This window comes from Lates calcarifer, linkage group LG23, assembly GCF_001640805.2.
Source record: "Lates calcarifer isolate ASB-BC8 linkage group LG23, TLL_Latcal_v3, whole genome shotgun sequence".
In the NCBI taxonomy this organism is placed as follows: domain Eukaryota; kingdom Metazoa; phylum Chordata; class Actinopteri; family Centropomidae; genus Lates; species Lates calcarifer.
The window spans coordinates 6,630,409-6,652,407 of record NC_066855.1 but is presented as its reverse complement, the minus strand read 5'-3'; the positions used below and the strand labels follow the sequence as shown (position 1 = coordinate 6,652,407).

General features: G+C 40.7%; 2 protein-coding genes across 2 annotated transcripts; one reads left to right on the top strand and one right to left on the bottom strand.

Moving 5' to 3' along the window:
- The first annotated feature begins 7,513 nt into the window (after positions 1 to 7,513).
- dlx3b (distal-less homeobox 3b) lies at positions 7,514 to 10,219 on the top strand. The gene is made up of 3 exons (XM_018665030.2): positions 7,514 to 8,059; positions 8,818 to 9,002; positions 9,307 to 10,219. Exons 1-3 carry the CDS (start codon positions 7,717 to 7,719, stop codon positions 9,619 to 9,621), a joined length of 843 nt encoding a protein of 280 aa, XP_018520546.1. The 5' UTR covers positions 7,514 to 7,716; the 3' UTR covers positions 9,622 to 10,219.
- A 5,822-nt stretch (positions 10,220 to 16,041) lies between these two features.
- On the bottom strand, positions 16,042 to 20,451 carry dlx4b (distal-less homeobox 4b). Its single transcript, XM_018665040.2, has 3 exons — positions 19,620 to 20,451; positions 18,471 to 18,664; positions 16,042 to 16,787 (listed from the first exon to the last, which is right to left on the bottom strand). The coding sequence occupies exons 1-3, from the start codon at positions 19,939 to 19,941 to the stop codon at positions 16,530 to 16,532; spliced, it is 774 nt and encodes a 257-aa protein (XP_018520556.1). The 5' UTR covers positions 19,942 to 20,451; the 3' UTR covers positions 16,042 to 16,529.
- Positions 20,452 to 21,999: the final 1,548 nt, after the last annotated feature.

Here is a 21,999-nt window from a genome sequence, read left to right as displayed (position 1 = left end):
TATCGGTTGTACTTTAACTGTACACCCATTACCTTTGGCTAAATATTTAAAGTCATTATCTGTTAGCGATTTCAATTATTTGTCCGACACTTTTAGCAAACGTTTTCAATTGCTCAGCCCACTTGCTCTGTACTAGTTTTGAACTGGTCTTACAGTTGACTTTGTATGCATAATATCTACTTTTTCTTTTCACATACCCCCAGACAATCGCAGAAATAACTCTGAGGTACCAGTACCCCGGGGTGAGCTCACAGTGCACACACCTTTTTTCCTGCTCTAGACTTCATGTTGTCATCACTTCCATGAGGACACCAGATCCAGTACAAAAGCCTGCACAAGAGACAAGGGAGTGGAGGTAGGAGGGAGGGCGATCACCTCCTGGGGCCAAATATTTATGCAGAAACTTACTCATGGTCAGGTGGATTAGAGTGACTGTAAGACTGACACACTTTGTTTCAACCTGACTTAACAACCTGATTCACATTTGCTGCGTTTGATTTAAAGGGTATAACTGCAAGTTTACAAGGTAGAGATGAGAAACCAGCGTGGGGTTTTTGTGTAAGCTGAGGAGGAAAAAGTGGGCAGAACGGGAACTCCCAACATCTGCTGTGCTCAGGCATGCCTAGAAAAATGACAGCTCTCTACACTGTGTTAACAAGCTCACCAAATGACTAGGTGGATGTCTTACACAAGACCTTTCTGTGATTTTCCTCCTTACAAAAGATTCCCAGTCAAAGACATTTGAGTACATCTGTTCTGAGCATTTGAATTTGGTCTATGACAAACACATACACAAAGGTTTTGGATGTCAGGAACTTTGCATGTGCCTCTGAATGTTGTGACAATTGAAACCAGTGGAATTTAACATTTTATTATTACTAATCCATAATTTACATGAAGTTTAAAAAGTAGTTTAGGCATTTAACTTTCTGGAAATATGGATGTTTATGTATCAAAGATGCATGCAATGAAAATCAGAATGAACAAACTTCTTTATCTGGTAAACTCACTGTTTACAAGTTGCTTTTTATATCTTACGTTCAATCTTTAACAAAGTGTAAGATCACACCATTGGTGTTTAAGCCACTTGTTTGGACACCTACTGTGATGAGACTTTTGATGAGGCTGAATTGTTGTAGCCTCAACAGCAAGGTGAAGGGCAAACTTTGCTAGAGACACCAGGAAACGTTTGATTGCGTTTTGATTGACCAGCGTTATCCTGCCTGCAGATAATCAGCAGATAGAGGGGAGCAGTTTCAACTAGTCCTCCATGCATTTCAGTCTGAGCCAAAACAAACATGCTTGGATTAGGGTGGAGCTTCCTGTGAGAATCCTGGGAGAGGGCATCTCAACCTAGAAGACTCAAGGAGAGTGCATCTGTAACCAAGGCTACATATTCACTCTTCAGTGATAAGCCCCAAAAGAGAGTGTAACAAAGGGGTGAAGGGTCAAGACGAACTGTGGGATAGCGAGGAATCAGAGTCATGGGAGACTGAAACATCTGTAAATACTATACTTAAATTGAACATCCCTGAGAATAGATGATTGAAATTTTGCTGCAGCAGACTATTTTAAGATACAAATAGGTACACATAGGTACTCAATCCAAAAAAACAAATTATTCCCTTGGCTTGCAGCCCACTCAGAGAGTGGCCCCAGTGAATACGAAAGTTTGAGTGGAGGGCAAACAAAGAGGTAGTAATCAAAGAAGTCTCTCTCTTTCTTTTGATCACTCCCTGAACAGCTGTTTCTGCAGGCCGCTCTCACTCAGCCACTCTTGGCAGAGTGGAGCCAGAGAATAAATGCATTCTTGTTAGTGAGGCTGGGGCTGCCAGGATGGGGACACTTGTGCGGATGCCTCTGTGCAGTGTCTGGTGTTGGTGCCAGCTGAGTGGAAAAGATGGAGAGGACTATTGGGAGGTGATGGATGGAATGAGGAGCATTGGATGGCAGAGGAAAGAGAGAGACATGAGAGGGAGAAGAAGATGTCATACAACTTTTAAAAAAAAAGCACAATGCAAAAAGGGTAGGGATGAAACAGGAAGTGATCATTAAACGCATCAGATCTCAGTGAGACCATCTTGTCTTTCTATGTATATAAAGGAACGCACAAACACGCCAACGGGTTGTCAGGCTGCCATTGTCCAGCTCCCTGTGTCTGGCTCTGCTCACAGCTGAGTTGGACCGGACCACTCAATTAGCGCAGTGCACTGTTGCAAATGCTGATTGACATGAAATGCTGTCCAGGTCAGAGGCCTGTTGTCTCCATCCAGGAGATTGTTTGTTTACATCCCCACATTCACACACACTGAATATTTCTTGAGTATGCACTAACATCAGGAGGCCTGATTACAAAGATTTCACTTAGGGCGGGGTGATGTAGTAATGAAAACAGAATTAATTAGATAAAACTGATACCATGGACTGAGTCTGTGATGCTATTTAAACTATTTATCTATCACTTCAGCTTATTCAACATATTAACAATATATTATGATCAGCTCATTAAATGAATGTAAATTCTATATTTAAATTAAGATATTTAGTAGAAAAAGATAATCACAGCTCAGAAAATGTGCATATTAAAACAAGAAAAGCATACAAATCAAATTCACAGTAAAGATGACCTGTACTGTATATATAACAGGGTATAAGTGAAGGCGTGGAGGAAGTGTGTTAGCTGCTGAGCGTGACTACAGAGAGACAAGTGTCATTAGCGCTCCATTAAAGGCAGCAGATGGTCAATACATGTGGACCCTCTCTGTCTTGCAGCTCACAGCAGAGCCAGTGTGGGTGGAAGCAGCTCTGCAGGGGAACATTTAGCTTTAGAAGGTGTTTTGGTCATGTTTATGTGCATGTATGTGTGTGTGTTTGTAGAAAGGCCATGCCCTTTAACATCTGGCCACATGTGTTTTCCATTACATTTTTGGCTCCTCTGGCAGCTGGGGACCCCTGAGAACACATTACCCAGGTTTTACCTGGGCTCTTTTCTCTGGCACAGCACAGACATACACCACCTTTGCATAGCGTGCTGTCCTGATGTGAAGCAGCCTGAGAACAGTTGGGCTTCGATTCCACGAAGCTGAGCCAACTTGCAACACCACTGGGAGGCTGAAACAATCATTTGGTCCATAAAAATCCCAGATCAAGTTGAGTATTTTTAGTTCGGAGGGATGGGAGCGCTGAACTGTTGGCAAGTTTCAGGGAAAGCCAATTACTATAGTTTTCTAATGGCCATGAATTTTGCTTTGTGCTACCATTCCTGTTCACATTAAGACAGTGTTCAGATAAAGCATTTTGCAGTTCTTGTACTTAATAGATACTGTATCTGGAAACATTCAGAGAAACGACTGACAAGAGTTTACTCATGAAAGAGGAGTAGAAGTAAAAAGCATCAGGTGATTATCCCGTCTGCACACACAGATCTGCATTACACCGATGGCTCAAAGTCCTTGACTCACTGCCATTTTCTCTTTTTATCTTTAATCAGGACTGAGGAAGGAGGGAGAGAGAGAGAGGAAGAGAGAGTTAGCAGTTAATAGACTTCTAAGTCTCCCACTCATGAGAGTGCCCTGACTCCCCGAGCAAGTCAGCCATTCAATCAGATCAGCACAAACTAGCCAGTGGCGTTTCATTATCTCGAGGAGCTCCACGCCGCTGCATTGACATTTTCAAAGGGAGATGAAATAGCGTTGATGGTTGCGGGGGTGTAGGAAGCAATGAACAGAGTATGTTTTTGTGGCGTCATCGTCCCCCTTCATAATTAAAGTCTAAACATCCTCTGCAGTGTAGGCGTGTGCACGCTGGATTATGTGCACACTGCTACACTGATGGGGATCCCTTTGAGTTGTTTATGTGTGTGGGGGGTTAAATATAGCACTCAGTGTCTCTATAGAAGTCCTTACAGTTCAAATGGAGCAGTAGGTAGAAGGTGTATACATATCCAGTATGGTGGTTTCCCTTAGTGAGACTTGTAATACTAGACAGGTGCAAGGTATTTCTGCACTTAACTTACAGCTCTCTCACGCTTTCCAAAAGTAAGGAAGGAAAACAGAATGTGCAGTATTTATCTGTGTAAAGTCTGGGAGGGGAATCAAAACAGGAATGCTGAAGCTGGTATTTTGAAATTGAAAAGCTAAAGAAGAACTACAAGGAGAGACACTGAAAAGAAAGCACAACTTGTACTTGAAGTGAAACATTTTGATTACTACAGCCACTGTCATCCTATCAAGTTCCTTGACTGGTATGCCTCTGATTCTCCCACATACTCCGTGTCTGAGGGTCACTGCTATTAATGTTGCTCTTTTTGGCCTAAAGGGGCTCCCTTAATCTCACACATGACTCTCAGGAAGATTTGAGAAGTTCAAAATGAGATGAAAATTACTTTCTCTGAAGGAAAACAGCTTCATTTGTAATGTACAGTTCTAAAGGTTTTTTTCCTTTACTTCGACAGTGATCAGACCTAGTTAGCCAGTAATTGCTGGGTTTTTATTGTGCAAGGTCTGAGCTTTTGTCCTCTGTTGGAACCAAGCCAGCTGTTCCACTTTTACTCACTGCATTAGAAAAGTACAAAACATGTCCCCAAATGCTGTCTCGTGTTACGGTGTTGTGAAGGTTTGATTGGATGACAGTCAAAGAGGTGTAGAGAGTTCATTTGACCGTGTGCAGGATAGATTTTCACCACAGCGACACAAAGACAGAAAACTTGATTTGAACAAAAGGTTTTACATTAATGTCCATTTGCACACGTATTCAATACAGAGGAGCAACTACACCAGGATATGAACCACTATGTCTATAAGTTTATGCATAAAGGTTGCAGATGGAAAGACTTAAAATAGACGAAAAAATAGAAGAAACTTCAAATTGCATTCTCTCTAAAAAGTCCAATATTTGATCATCAGTCTAACCATAAGAAGAGCTACAGCTACTGTCGCCCTATCAAGGTGTTGACACAAGTATAATTTTTGCCTAAAATGAGCAACTACATCACGGTATGAGCCACTACAACATCAAAAAATAATTACACACCATTATAACCTGACATAGAAAAGCATGAGTCATATTCTTTTCATTTTCTTGTTTGCATGTATTTTCACCATATTTTGTGATATATGTGTGTCACCAGTAACTAACATCTAGACACTGAACTTTGAGACATATGCACCATCTACTGGTTGTTCTGTGATATTACCAAAGCCTGACTATTTTACAATAAAACAGCAGGTTATGCACACTTTACATTCATGACTGTCAGGCTGAGGATATTTTGGTGAACTGTTACTCAGTGACAGATTTGGTAACTTGTAAATTTTGAAAGTGTGTGTATGTTTGTTCTGCTCATGTATTTGAGACATTTCTGTACTTTGATCAAATGCACACTTGATCTGGATATTCACGTAGAGAAGAAGAGAGTTTTATTTTCATGTTATTCCCTCATTTATCTAGTGTCATACAAACTACGGCAGCGCTCTTTCATTGTATGAAACTCAAGAGACTTGAGGCAATTTGAGGCACGCACAGTCTGTCTCAGGCATGCTGAGATATGCTGTCAGGGCTGGGGGCATTTGGCAAAAAATACTTATGCTCGAAAGAAACTAATGGTTCATGATGTTCTAATGTGATGTGATTAATGATTTTCTTACCACAGAAAAATTAAAAATCATGGGCTGAGATACATGTCTAATCTCTTATTTGATTGACTGTCAGTTGAAGACAAAAAGCATCTGAGCGTAATGCTTTTACTACAAATAGAAACAGGTATTTTGAAAACCACTGGAAGATTTCTGCTGGTGTCTATCCAGTGAAACTGTGGGGCAACAACACAACTAAAACTGTCACTGTTCCCTTTGCATGAAAACAATAAAACACATTCCTGCAGTCATTCATGTGATTCACAACAACTTTCCTCTGTTTGTGTCTGCTGAGATAAATCTGCACAATTCAGCTTTGTGTGTTGGCGCCCTCAAATGGCAGGGGAGGAAACTTCAGCAACATCAGACAACATGTGACTAAAAAGGTCTGTCACCGCTTTATAATACTTGACACTAACGACACAATAGAGAGGCACGTTAACCAGTCCAGCTTCAGAAGGGACTATTTACACATTTGTGGTCAGACTCAGATTGCAGCTGTTATTTAATGCTTAAATTTTTTCTTTTGTCACTGACACTGGGTGGAAACACATTTACCAAAAACCAGACTTTAACTTGGACAAATCAAATGAATCTGTGTGTTCTGTTATTGGTTATCAGCAGTTGATTTGCCACAAAATGATGGAAACGATTTACAGTAGAGGTGCCATCTTTTGTTTTTGTGAACTTCAACATTCAGGTTTTGACATAATAGGCAAAACTACTCTATCAATGTGCCTTTATTCTGTTTATTTCTTTATTTTTGGTCATCGGACCCTTTAAAACATTTCACCAGCGTTACAGAAACCTACCGAAAGATGGCAGAAGTTTATAAGACATGAGGGTCTGCTGAGGAGGCGCATGCTCTATCAGAATTGTTATTTAAAGACCTGAAATTGAGGTCTGTGAAAACGGTAAATGTAACAATAGGAAATAATGGTAGTTACCGGCAAAACACAGTTTATACATCTTTACTTGTGTGAATCTACATTTATCTATTTTGCAGGCAGAGAACTGAAGTTACATTTACGAATGGGTACAGCAGGGGGCGCTGTGCACCGTGCTTTCAGCTGACAGCAAAAGCTGCAGAAAAAATAGAATGAAAATTTCCTGTTTGAATTAAAAGAGACACAATATTTTTTCCATTTTCTTAAGCAAGATATTCCTCAAAATAAACGAAAATAAAATGATTTACTGCAGACTGTTTACTCTCCATATTGTTTACTTTGAGGTAGTACAGTTCTTTACCATCATCTTCTTCTGGACAGTGTTGATTAAATTTGCATTTACACATTCAAACACAACACGGACAGTGAAGAGGAATTTACCCGCAGGCAATATCAGTTGAACGAGGCTTTTGCATATCTGTTCCATCTATTTCAGGTAGAGTTCACTGTCCGCCAGCACCTTTGAATGACAATAGGAGTCTGTGGGAGACCGGCTGGCAGCCTTTCAATAGGCTGAATAAAGTGTGATCTCTAGGCACTGTTAAGAAAACATTGCATAAAAACATTAAGGAGACGGTCTGGCTGCAGGATTTGGCTTTAGAAAGACTCTGGGGATACTATTGACTATTGTGTTGTAACATCTTGGTGCCACCCTGTAGAAGAGGCATCTTGGAGAAAAACTGGACCCATTGGCACTTGTGTGTGTAAGTATGTGTTTTTACATACAGGCCCTAAAGGCCCTTCAGAGCTGCATGTTAACCCAGAGAACAGGTAAATGCAAATCTAAAGAAAAAACTTTTAGGTATGTGCGCACAGGCGCTCTTGGCTGAAGGCTGGGTTTCACCACGACTTCGCCTGGAGCGCAAGAGGGGGGAAAAACAGCGGAGCCAATGGGAAGGCAGCATCCAGCCCCGCTCTCTATAACTCTGTGTCACAGGAGCTGAGCGATGCCACAACCAAGTTTCTGCAGTTGGGAGAGTTTCAGTGGAGTGTAAGCTCTCCAAAGCCGTGCGTCTAAAGAACGCACACGCACACACCAGTTGTTTTCTCTATTACGCTTTTGCTTTTGCGCATTCCTCAACAGAAAGAAAGAATCCACCGGTGGATTTGGTTTACTCTGGAGGGCTGCTTTCACCATGAGCGCCGGACAGACGTACGAGAAGAAGATTGCGAGTATTTTGACCGATCTACCAGGATCTATGAGTTGCCACCCGAACTCCAAGGACTCTCCTACTCTCCCCGAGTCGTCGGTGACGGACATGGGCTACTACAGCGGACAGACGTCCCACGGCCACCACGAATATTATCAGAGCCAACCGTACGGACAGCCCATGAACTCTTACCACCATCAGTTTAATCTGAACGGAATGGGAGCCGCTGGAGCTTACGCCACCAAATCTGAATACCCCTACACGAATAGCTACAGACAGTACGGACATTACAACAGAGATCACCTGCAGGCCTCGCCTCCGAGCTCAGGTAAATGTTGAGATAATCACTTTTTATTTTACTGCCACCGTCTTTATCTCCAGTGTACATGGGCTGAGATCTGCTAGTAAAACAGCCACGATTACACTAGTACTTTAGCATATGAAGTTTTATTTTAGTTTTATTTCATATTTAATTTCAGTTTCTCTTCACACACTTCTGTGAAAAACTGGAGAGTGGAGTGAATATGCAGTGACATGTCGACTGGAGAGAAATCACATTTTTTCTTTCATGTCTTCATAAATTTTACCTCACAAGTTCAGTGTAACATTCACTTGCCAGTATACTTGATTTATTACGTATCTACATGTAAAAAAACCGAACATTTGTTGAGCGGTAGTCTAACACCATGGTGTTAATGTCATGTTTTAACAGCCTTCTTGGGAATGAGCCAGTCATTAACAGCCGGTCATAAAACAATGATGGTTTGATTAAAGCTAATAATATTCACTCCATCCATTTTAACATGTTAACACTGGCGTGCCAAAATGGAGATTTGGGAAATAAAATGATCTGTTTGAGAGATTCAGTTTTGACTTTTGTTGTGTGCTATTTGTGTTTTCCAAAGATTTGAAGTTACCATATTTTTGTTTTAAGTTTAAAGCAATTTTTGCCACATTCAAACGATGAAATATTCTTAATCTCAGAATTTCCTAATCCATAATGCTCTAAATGTTAGATTTTGAGTGGATCTTTGAGCTGCCGTAGTGATCCGTTTTGCTCATTTATTTTTTTGTTTTACTTTGTAGTGAAAGAAGAGCCAGAGCCCGAGGTCCGCATGGTGAATGGAAAACCGAAAAAGATCCGCAAGCCGAGGACGATCTATTCCAGCTACCAGCTCGCTGCTCTGCAGAGGCGTTTCCAGAAGGCGCAGTACCTCGCTCTGCCCGAGAGAGCGGAGCTGGCGGCTCAGCTCGGCCTCACTCAGACGCAGGTAAGCCCGGTGTTAACACCTGAAAATCTCTAATTCAGCAGTACTTTTGTAGGCACGTAGGTCAGGACTCTCAAAATATGGTCAACAGTTCGGTCCATAATTGTGCGTAATTACGCACAACGGACACTGGATTTGTATGTCTCTTAGTTATTTTATTTAAGTTGAACAATTAAAAATGCTCTGTTATCTCTCAGTAAACTACTGTACAACCGCGTTTTTGTTAAGTTTACATGAAAGGAAACAACAGCTCTTCAAGTGTGAATTTCCTGTTGCATCATTATTAATGTACACGCTCTTTCCCCAGGTCAAGATCTGGTTCCAGAACCGGAGGTCCAAGTTCAAGAAGCTGTACAAAAACGGCGAGGTCCCCCTGGAGCACAGTCCCAACGCCAGCGACTCCATGGCCTGCAACTCCCCGCCCTCCCCCGCAGTGTGGGAGAACAGCACCCCTCAGAGCACCCCGATAAGCAGACCTCAGGTCCCACAGCCGACGCACAGCTCGTCGCCACCATACCTGGAGGATTATAACAACCACTGGTACCAGCAGGGATCACACCTACAGCACCCGGGCACCGTGCACCACCCAGTCCCGCAGCAAAGCGTGGGAGCTGTTTATTAACAATGACTCAAGATTTATCCAGATATTTTTTTTCTCTCCCCCACAAACGAGGTCTCTCCACAATGACTCTGCAGAGCAATGGTTGACTGGACCGGGAGTAGACCTGAAGTGAAACATTGCTGTTGGGGTTTTTTGGATGATCAAGAATGTTTCAGAACTGGGTTTTCCATTCACAAAGCACATAAGGGATTTCTGATCACTTGTGGCAGCATATTTAACGGACATCTGGCGTGGTTTTTTAAATTATTTATCGCTTCTGTTGTATTTCCTTAACTTCTTTTGTAAATGAATATGCAAAGTTTTTTTTTAAACAAGTAGCCTAACCACAAACCGAATATTGACAAAACTGTGCAGTTGATCCATGCTATATTCAAATCATGCATCCAGGTTTGTAGAGAGCGCGTAAAAAACACTCAGGTCATATTTATATGGATTTGTACAAAACGTCGAAGGCTGTAAATATGTGTTTATATGCAGAACCACTATGATCATATTTGAAACGGAACGACTGCACTATGGTGCTTCCAAAACCATTTTATATTCATGTAATTAGTCCACTTGTTGCCTTCTTGTCAATTGAATAAAGGTGTTAATTGCATGTTGTGTGTCTAGCGCCTTTCTAAAGAGTCTGTTTGAGAAGCAGGAACAAACCGTGCACATGATTAAATGTAGGGCCTGTGAAGACAACGTCACCTTAAATTACAGCAAACAACGCAGGAAATGTTTCGGTGCAAAAAGGAGAAAGGCAGTATGGTGAAGTCATTTTCATTACTACAAACTAGATTCACCAGTTTGAGTAGTTTTTGTGAATCAAATAAAAAATGTTAGATCAGTCATCTAAAATAATGATAAACTTGTTCCTAATTTCTTGCATTAGAAGCAACTTAATTCATATTATATAACAAAATGTATCTTTAGGTTTTAATAATTACTGTTCCACCTGAATATAGTGCCATAGTATACTGGGAAGTGGATTTTAGTGAGAGTTTATTAATGAATATTGCAATAAGGACTCGTAATTTAGTTCCAATTTTTTCCACCTGTTTTGATATTTTTCTAAACCTCATTATCTACTGATCAAAAACGTTATTTATCTCATTCTCCCCAAAATATAAATGCTTTACTTTCTGCCCAGACGTCTGGACTATAATAGTTTAGAGTGCAGTGAACTGACTCTGTTGTGTGAGCTGCGTGCAAAGCGCTGCAGTAGGAGGCGACATACATGCAGACATGTTGGAGTCACTCGGTTTTATTACTATTCTGTTGCCAGATAACAAGAGAGACTTCAGCACAAAGAGAGAGGGAGAGAGAGAGTGGGTGGTGGGTGGGGGTGTGCCGGGGTGAAGAAAGTCTGTTGCCTGAGGGGCATCTCACACGCGCGCGCGCTCACACACACACAAACAGGCACAGCAGGATGGATAGAAACGCTGCCAAATATTGAAGGTATAAGAAAACACAACCCCTTTGTATTTTCTGAGCGTTTCACTTTAGACACTGGAGTTCATTCTATTGCATTTGGCAAAAGTAGTTCTACTGAAAAAAGACCCAAGACTCCCAAGTAAGCAGGTTTTTACTCTTGCTCATTCACCTCATGGCGTGCATGTAGTCCTGAATTTAAAGATATTTTCCATTCTAAATGGTAAAACATACTCTTTTAAAATTTAGGCAAAAGGTCTTACCAGGTGATGCAACAGCCTCGTGGGAGGGACTGTGGCGAATGTGAAACCTGGAGAATACACTGATATTAATTAGCTGAGAGATGCAAGAAAAACAAGACAGCTACTCCGATAATGACTGTTATGACATCGACAATGAGACACTAGGAAAAAAAAAACAACCTCTCTTTCAGCGTCTTCTAAACTAATGACTAACGACAGCGGACAATAACCTCAGTTTGGCCACATAAACCATGCATTATTAAATATGCTGCACAAAAAAATACATGAAGGACAAACCGCTAATGACGATCTTATCCACATGGACCACCAAGGCGCCATTACGCACGAAAAGAAAATGTCCTCACGGCATTAGAAGTTTATTAACCTTTTCTACCTCTTGTAGTAACTACAGTGGTATGCGCCTGTGACTGGAGGTGTTACTGTATGAAACTTAGCGTTGTCACTGTAATTTAAGAATATTACAGCTTCACAGGTGGCTTCTATAATTAAGTCACACAATGTGCCCTGATTTTTTTTTTCTTTTTTTAAAATTGGATCAATTCAGTCTTTTTATTTTATTGACTTGCATCAAGAGAAAATATGTTGGAATAAATACACCACCATTACCACTACTAATGATCAAATTATCTTATTTAATTCAATACAATTCTGGATAGCAGATTCGTCTACATCACAGTCAAGTGTAACCATTATATCATTAATCTATTTAGAGAAAAATAAATATTTAGTGAAACATAGAACAAATTATTTGTAAGATTAAATATTCTTTGAACAAATATTTTTCCAGCTGAAATGACCAGGATTTGACTTTAGCTGCTTTATTTCTATTATTTTATATATGATATACAATATAAACCTTTTAGGAATGTTAAGGCATATAATTGAAATATAATTAATATTAGCCATTATTTTCAAATTATTCATCTATGTTGATTTATTTTAAGCCTGATTCAAATGGGCTTTTGTTATAATTTCAACTATGAAGCCTGTTATTTCAAAAAATACATATTTCCCAGTTTCTTCTGGATTAATCATGTGGTAGTTTTACTGGACTATGATCTCAAAAATCAACATATTAAATTTAACATAATAGGCTTTAGTACACTTTCTGGTATATTTTACACCTGTCAGATTCAGTTTAATCTAAAAATGATTTTTTTTTTAAAATGCAGTGAGCACATTTCTACCAAACTTCACACACATTCTCTCATCATTTTGCCACAAAACAAAAAACAAACTGCAAAGTGTCACAGCTCCTAATCCTATTTCCCTAATGTCTTTATTTCCCTGAACTCAACACCAGTTGTCTATAGCATCACTCGTCATGTCAGTGCACTGTGCTGATTTGACAAAAGCAGCATGACTACTATTGCATTTTAATATCAATGAAATCTCATCAAGGGTACATGTGATCTCCCCTCGGTGGTTCCCTCAGCGTGTGTGGCCCCTCGGCCGTGGCTGTCAGGGGAAACATTTGTGCCGAAGACAAACGTGTGTTCGCTACGGGCCGCACTTGTGTGTGTGGGCTGTCAGACATGTCCATATATGTCATCTCCTAAACATTAACAAGTGTAAGTAGCCATGGAGGTGAACTGCTGAACTTGAATATGATCTCTGTGTGGCACAGCATCATAGCACCCTAAATAGATCCAGTGCCCAGGCCCTTGTAAGCCCTCATAACCTCCCCACCTCCTGCAACAGTCAACAGTGTGGTGTCAGCACTTGTCTCTGAGGTCCAGCGATATGGGTTGAGATGGAGGTCGAGAACTGAAATGCATCTATGGAAAGACTTCAGCAGCTGTCTGACACTTAGCCCGGGCCTGGGCCGCATCCTCGGCTGCATTAGGATCACTCACTCTGTCCATTTTGCTGCAAACTGGGATGAGATGGGGGGGGGGGCATCCTTGACAGCTGTGGACTCGTGAACCCTGGCTGACCTCAGGCCAGAGCTGGACTGGGCTGGGCTGGGCTGATGCTTCACAGCAGCCAGTCAACACATCCTGATAAAACCTTCCTAGTGGTGCTGGCTCAGTGCTGCTGTGGCATGAGCTCACCTTGACTTAAAAATCTTAACATTTGGCCTTTAGACATAGGTTAAAGTAAAAAGACAGTCAATAGAAGCTGTAAAATGCGGGTGAAATAATAGAAAATAAAGGGGGGAAAAAAATTGTAATTCCTAATTATACTCCCATTTTTTCATCTTTCGGGCGTGCCTGGCCTGTTTGAATCCAGTGTTTGAATCTAATCTCAGTGTGTGTGCATGCCTTTCTGCCTGCCAAACTGTATTCCACCTTTTAATCCCTCCAGAGTGTGAGAGTGTGTGTGTGTGTGCATCATGCCTGAAAACTAAGTCAAGCCTTTCCTTCAGATGAAACCAAATCATGCACTCACTCTCTCTAACAGGGATGTGGCTCACAATTACCCGAGATGTCAGATCACTCAAGCTAATAACAATAATCACCCCGGAGACCTGCTTCGCCGTTTGCCCATTCAAAGCAACTGGGATTTAATAACAAGCTATTTTCTCTCTTATTGCTATCCTGCAATTAAAACCCATCAGACACCTCGTATCTGATAACCCCAGACCATCCACAGCATTGATACAGTCAGACTTGCCTTTATCATTACCCTTCAACCCATCTCCCAGCCTTCCATCCCCTCCTCTTAGCTTGTCTATTACACGAGGAGCCTTTTCACTCTCCCTTCAATCTGCCTGCATGATAATTGGCCCCTGTTTGAAAGGTCCTACTCTTGTCTGTCCAATTCCACAAGCCATTATTCTAATCTGGAGATGTGAAATTGCCTATAATTTTCCCTGATGCCCTGTCACTTGGTTCAGCAATGCTTGCCTCTTCTTCCCCGGGCCTGCATGTTTAACAAGGCACATAATCATCAGGAATGAGGACAAGGGCACAAGGGTGTGTATATATATATAAAGAAGGAGATGTTAATGTAACACAATGCTTGTCGTTATGTGAGAAAATCGGCTCGGAGGAGTGAAAACACAGGGCTCTGGTGTGGCTTTGTTCTTCACGGGAAACACCACTGCAGGCTTAAAACCTCCTGAACAAGGCTGCACTTCTCTGATTGAGGTAAGGCGGGAGTGAATGTAGCCTGTATGCCTGAGTGTAGCAGTGATATGGCGCTGATAGCTGCTTGAATATAGTCAGTTGCAGGTACAGCATGTTATATTTGAATGCAGTAATATATGAAAGTATACTCAGTGGCTCTGCTGTAATTAAAATCTTAAAAATAACAGCTGTGCCAGGCCTCATCGAGAAATAGCATAATTAAAGTTCAGTTAATTTACTGATATTTAGTTGATGTGGTTAAAACTAACTTTTGTGCATGCATCCTGCAAACTATTTCCTTGCTGATGCATGGAAATCCTTTGAAAACTGGACATCATAACCCTTAAAAATGACATCACACATGAAGAGCTGCACCTGTAATAGAAGTATATATATATTTAACAGATGTAATTCTCAGTAATACTAGTAATATTAGGAGAAAATATCTGTGTATGATAGGTTAGTCATTTTTCTAATCCCTGAGTATGAAATCAGACAAATCGTACTTAATGTTTGCCAGACAGTCAAGGCAGCAGGGTGATGGATGAAACAGATAAAAAGAAGCCAACAGACTAGTCTTTAACGGACTGTTCAGCTTCATTAATCAGAGCTCAGCCCTCTATTTAATCAAGAACGCCAGCCCAGAGTGCGGCAAAAGTGTTTGCAAAGGCATAAATAACTAATTTTCTGTGTTTAAACAGTGTAAGTGCCAGAATGTGCAAATCAGTGCAAACGACTATAAATCAGGCGCAGTTTATAGGAGGGATAGCACAGCTATTTGTCATTTTATTATGACAGCGGCGAGTTTGAGCTCACTTGAGGGGGAAGGGGGAAATATCGTTAAAGTGCCTGCTTGCATGTCCTCTCTCCTCTCCTCTCGTCACGGCATGACTCTCTCCCTGGTGAAAAAATAAGGATGTTGCCTCAGATGTTCCCTCGCGCTTCTTTTACAGTGGGCGAAAACAGTCCCTTTTGATATCAGAGACGCAGCCTGGATATCTGAAAAATGTAGTTTTAGAAAAAATATCAGACTGTCTTTTTGCTGTAATTCTGACTTTTGAAATTCAGAGGGACAATCTGAAAGGCACGTGATGACACAGCCCATTTGTCCAGAGAGTTAAAGTTAGACTGAGCACCGTGCGTAAATGTGCCACATCTCTGTGCTTCACCATCCTGGGAACTACTTTTCCCCTTTAGGATAGAGGGGCTGTGTTGGTTTTAATCTGAAAGTATTTTTCCTAAAGCAGGGACTTTTAAAAAAATTAACAGTGGATAATATATAAGCAACCAATATTTTCTTTCTGAACTGGAATCAGCCTCCAGTGTTTTGACAAAACATAAGATTTCTCTCAATAGCAACGCAGACGTGTTGATGGACAATAGACAGCTGATATCTAAGCTATGAATCATCACACGGGCTGAGCTGTTGTTAACTATTTCTATACATTAAACCGGAGATACCGAGTTTTATTCACAGATCAGGAATGCATTTAAACGTCTTTGTTCATGAGCGTCTCACAGCTGAGCCCGGGTGTCTTTAATCTGGACTCGTGTGAGCAGTCAGCTGCTCTTTAACAGTTTCGTGAATAAAACCCAACTCCCATCTATTAAAATCAATATTCGACAGTGAAAACATTTCACGGATGAAGCAGCTCCCGAAACAAACGTCACAGGACAAATTAATCATAATACCGTCACTCCGGCAGACATTTATTTGAATAACGCTCGTGTAGCATTTGTTGGACCATGCAGCTGAAACCCTGTTACTAATAAAATACACCCGTGCACACAAAATATTTTTAAAGCTCCTTTATCCAGAGTCTCTTAGTAAACTGCAAACACTATAATCCACATGTCAGTGAGTTGAGGCCGTGCAATAGAGGTTGCAGCGACATTATAACAAATCTATGTTTTTTTTTAAAAAAAAGAAAAGAAAGCATTTAATGCCTGGTAGGATTTTGCAGTGAAATTATAATTCCAAACGCACACGAAATACAGTGAATATGAACAAGTTCTATTAATCACACATTTAAACAAAGTTCAGTTCTCGTGTGAGGAGGCCTTGAGGGAAACCAGTGAGTTCAGTGCAGCCTGCAAGTGCGCTTCTTCCAGGCCCGAGCACCTGGCACCGAAAAAAAAAACACACAACCCACTCAACTCACATCATCTGAGGCCTGGGCATCGCGTCCTGATGAGGGTGGTGGTGGTTTGGATACCAGTGACCAAAACTGTTCATGTAATTGTTTGGGTGCATCGAGGCTCCTTTGTTCGCCATGGAAACCTCCCAAAGTTGGGGCAGCCCGGGGGAGCAGGGGGAGATGGAGCTGGTGCTGTGGAGATGTTCTCCCTCTGATCCGCTGCCATGCTTCATGATCTTTTTATACTTGGAGCGCTTATTCTGAAACCATATTTTCACCTAAAAGGAGAAAATGCACATAATTGTCACTGCGGTCAATAATCAGCAGCAATATAAAGGAAATAATACTGCGAATGGCTTTTTATGAGCATATTTCCCCCAATTAAACTCAACAGACTTTTCAGAATTGGCCTGAAGTGAATATTGTGAACAATAAAAAAAGAAAACTCCTCATAACCCTCATCTTTTCCGTGTTGTTTTTGCAAATCCCAGGCCTGTTATTGGCGTATTGTTATCCATGAAGCCTCATGGTTGAGTGGTACTTGTAATCCATTAAAGCTGAGCCCTCTTATTGTTGCTGTTTTATGAGTCCAATGATGCATGAGTGTGACAGCAACAGGCCGAGACTCAGAGTATTGTGAAATGAAAACAGCCCCAGGAGCGCGGCGGTGGGTCACAGCAAATTTCTGCTGATTCAAAATGAAAATGGCTATTTTTAACACCAGAACAATGGTGTGAATATTCATAAAAACGCACCAAAGTGCCCGATGAATCACTCCATAAACATCTAAGAAACGGCAACACCAAAGGCCGCATATAAGTGGAAGGTAATTATTGAGGTAACTGTTGAGGGATTAAGAAAAATATAACAGGAGGCAGCTCAGATGACAGAGTGGATTCACATGTTTATCTCTTATTTTGAAACTGTAAACTAAAGCCAGACAACTGAGTCATTTTTGTGAAAGTGGAGAAAGAGAAAGACAGAGAGCGAGAGAGTGTGTGTGTCCTCATTTTGTCCCATTTGATAGTGATAAATTGACAACTACACGTGCACCTGTCTGTGTCCAAAATATGTTCACAGATGCACGTGACATTGTGCTCATACTGCTCATTTTAATATTTCAAAGTTTTCAACATTTAACAATTCACATTCATTCACAAATTGCGTGTGTTCAGCTCCACGCGCGTGTGTGTATAGGTGTGTGAAGATGAATTCTAATATACTGTACGCACGAGACCAGGTCTTTGCGTTAATGGGCCGTTACATATACAAGAAACAAAAATATAACTTAACAAATATCAAAAAAGAAATTAAAAAATAAGATAAAGAATCTAAATAAAATGAAATACACCTCACAAGGCGCTGCTTTATTTTCACGAGGTGTAATTCATAATAAACTATTGCACAACCCATAATTTTGCAGCCCTGTAATGACTTTAAAAAATCTAACTGCGGTCATGCCTCATTCACAGCGAACACTTCAAGGACCAGGACTGACAAAGGAAATACAGCCACGAAATTAAGCACAGTAAATAAGGCATGCATTAAAGGATTGAGTTACAAATCACAACTATTTGGTTTTTCATTTGATCTCCAGAAGCGCTGTGATCCTCAATAATACAGAAAATAAGAGGTTTCCTTTTCAATACCCTGACAACATCCTCTATCGTTGTGATATTTTGCTTCAGGGTACTTTAAATTAGATTAATTTAAGATATTTAAATATGAATTATTATTTTAAAGAATGAAACTATAGTGCTCTGTAATAAGCCACTAAATGCTAAATACTGCAGGCCTGGTATTTTAAACTAAAACTGTGCTGATTTTTTTTTTTTTTTACCGGCCTAAATTATATTATTAATATTATTGATTTTAAGCTAATGTAATGTATATATACTCGATTCTCCACCCTGCACATTCCTAGTATCCATTCAGGGCTGCAGGGAGAGTTGAAGGCCCACCTGAGTCTGGGTGAGCCCCAGTTTGGCCGCCAGGTCGGCGCGCTCCGGTAAGGCCAGGTACTGGGTCTGCTGGAAGCGCTGGTGCAGAGCCTGCAGCTGCAGGCTGGAGTAGATGGTCCGAGGCTTCCGGATCTTCTTGCCCTTGCCATTTAGACGAATGTCCCTGCTCTCAATCACCGCTGACTTCTCGCGATCTTGTAAGTTCAGAAAACAGAAACATTTTAAAAGAGTTTTGATTGATGGCTCTTTTTTAATCTTCAGGTTCAAGACAAACAGGAAAAGTCACAGATGTCACGTTTAAACAGTCTTTACTGTCGCCATAGACTACTAGGTGTTTTAAGCAAACAGAATCCACCATCTCAAACACAAGCAGAGCACTGACGAATGATTGGATTTTACTTTAATTCACAGGCCCTGCACTGCATGCTACACACACACACACACACACACAAGTGTCAGGGCCCGAAAGCCAAAAACTATAAGTTCTATCATTTTTAAATCATCTGATCACACAGCTACAAATGATCAGAATATGGTTTTATTAAATTGTGATGTTTTAGGTGGAAGATTTTCATGGTATTGACAACAATTATACGCTGGATCACGATGATCCCTTCACACTACAGCAACACAGAATGCAAAAACAATCGTTTTTAAAGTAGAGAATCAGTGCTCAGTACAGAGATGAGTGGAGTTCTGTTTTCTTAATGTGCACAAACTATAAGGGTAAAAAGAGAAAGAGTTCCTGAGGTAAACTCGGGTTACATGGACTATAATTGGACTAACCCACAGAAAATTATGGTCAATAAAATTAATGGCGCCATCTGCCTTCATTATATAACATGAGTGGTAAAGAGGGAGAATCTGAATGGACCTTGTTGGGACATAAGTCATTGAGTGAGAATCTTCCTGCTGACGTGCATGTCTTTACTTAAAATTTACATTTAAGACAATATCTATATGATAATAATGTGGCTTGTGTTTGCTAACTTACTAAACCCTCAAGTGAACTGTTTTTATCAGCAGGAAAATATCAGGGAAATTGCGCGCCCCGTGCGTAATTGCGCTCAAGCATGATGGCAAATCAGAATTTTACAGCCATTATTAACACAACAATTTAGTCAGGCTCGATTTGATTTCCACACATACCTGTCTGTTCTAATCTGCTGTGGGCCAGGCTGCTGCCGTTGCTGTGATTGCTGTGCTGGTAGGGCATGTAAGCAGACGGGGGATGAGTGTTAACCGCGCCGGGGTAGGCGTAGCCCAAAGAGCGGCCATAGGACGCGCTGCCAGGAAAAGGACTTTCGTGCTGGGAATGCCCGGCAGCGTGCAAGCCATGAACCGGGTAAATGTGAGAGAGTCCGGGGGAGTGCTGCTGGTGCGTCGGATGTCCGTGGCCAAACTCTAGAAAGGCCGATTTGGAGGGATCTGAGGCATTCAGACTGTCAGGCATGAAACCCATAGACATCATTAGCTAATACGCGAGTCCATAAACCCGTCGCTCTGAAGAGTGTTTTCATGAGTTCTGTCGGACAGCGAGGAAAACTTGGAACAAATCCACACTTAAGTCCAATGAATTGTTGGTGAAAAAACGTTCCCCGCAGTGATGAGTTGCAGTGTGCATGTTTCACAGCTGTATAGGAGGTAAAAAATCGGATAAAAGCGAAAGGGATCCTTCTTTACATCATTGGAGGAGCTGACATGGTTCTTCAAACACCTCCTGCCTGCAGAGCCTCAAACATACTGCCTTCCATCTGCGAGCTCTCTGATTGGTCTTCAGCAGCCGGCTGTCACTGGAGCTCCACCATTAACTTCATTAACATATGATACAAGATGAGGCTCTGCAGCCAGGAGGGACCTCCTTCCATACATTATGAAATAAATATTATTTGGTCACTGGAAGTGATTTCATTCAAGTCTGATTTACAAAGCCACGAAGTCTGTTATAGCATCAAATAATACGTGTTAAAGCCAGTATTAATATTGCTGTATTGTCCTAGAAATAGATCTGCTTTAAGAAATGTAATAACTTCGCGAAATAATTATAATAGTAATACTTTTCAAAATAAAAGTTTCATATATTACTGCAAAAGGCTCGATAATCAGACAACAATATGCGTAATCTTCTTTTATGGATATGATATAAAGGGAACTGACATGTGCAGTCCATAATGCAGGAGTATATACAATCTAAATACAAGTTAGACCTATTAGACTAATTTTATCTGAGATTAAGAACCAAAATAAATTTGATTTTATCACTGTTTCGTTCATTAATTTTCTCCAGAACATTTTAAATATCTGTTACATTAATAATAGTTTTCTATAGTGTTCTTCTTCGACAAGTTTCTTAGAAATTCTGTTTGGATGACAAGTAGGCTACATTCCAATATATGAGTGTATTAAAACATTATTTTTCAGCTGTGGCACCGGCTAACAGAGATTTAATGTACTATAAAGAGTATCTGATTAACTTCAAAAATCCTCGCGATCACTGAGAAAATATTTTATATTTGAAATTTTTGCTCCTTTAATTTTTACAGCAAGCACACTCACTTTTTTATAGCCTATAATAAAATTTTACATTTCTTGCTGAGAAGTCGAGCTGCCATTTAAAAAAAAAAAAAAAAGAAGATTTATTATCTACAGACAGAAGGTTTGGTGTTCAGTGAATACACACACCATTATGCATGCCTTGTGGCTGCTAACCCAGCAACCATGGTGACTCAGGCTTGTTTTATGAAGGACAGCTACAAATTTTACTCCTCATTTCAGCACTCACTTCTAGTTTCGAACATATAAATTAGCCAAATTAGTGGGTAACTGATGCACAGAAACCATAATTAATAATCAGGCACCAGAGAATGTGGATATTCAAAAACACAGTTTGGATAAATGCTTTAAAACAAGCGCAGTGTGTTTATATAATTTATGTGATTACTCTAAAAATGAATGAATGTAAATATCTCCATGACGTGGTAACCAGGAGGATGTATGCCAACCTCACAACCCAAAAGGATGTTTGATTTCAATTTTATATTATATAAAAATACTCAGCCTACATGTCACTCATACTATTTCTAACTAAATCTCAGGGTTTATGAAATAAGGGAAACACAAACCCGCCAAAAGAGGGTGGGATTGTGGCACAGACTGCAGAGTCAGCAAAGCTCACAAGGTGCATGTGGATACAGTGTGGGAGTGGGGGAGAAAACTGTGACCACAGGCTCAAAGAGGAGCCCTGTCTCCATATTTCAGCCCTTACTGACTCGCCCTCAAGCAGAGAGTCAATACACAGGTGGAGGAAAACACAGTGAAGGGGGGAAAGTGTAGATATCCTGCTACTGAGGCTACATCTGCAATCAAATCCATCAGAGTCACCATGTGTCACAGTTTGATACAGACTTCACCTTTCATCTCAGCTATGTCACATTGTATAGCTGCAGTCAAATTATAAACAGAGTGTTTGGTGGGTTCGAGCGTGGTGCTGAGCTGCTGTCCAACCCCGTCATTTTGGTCATGTCCTACC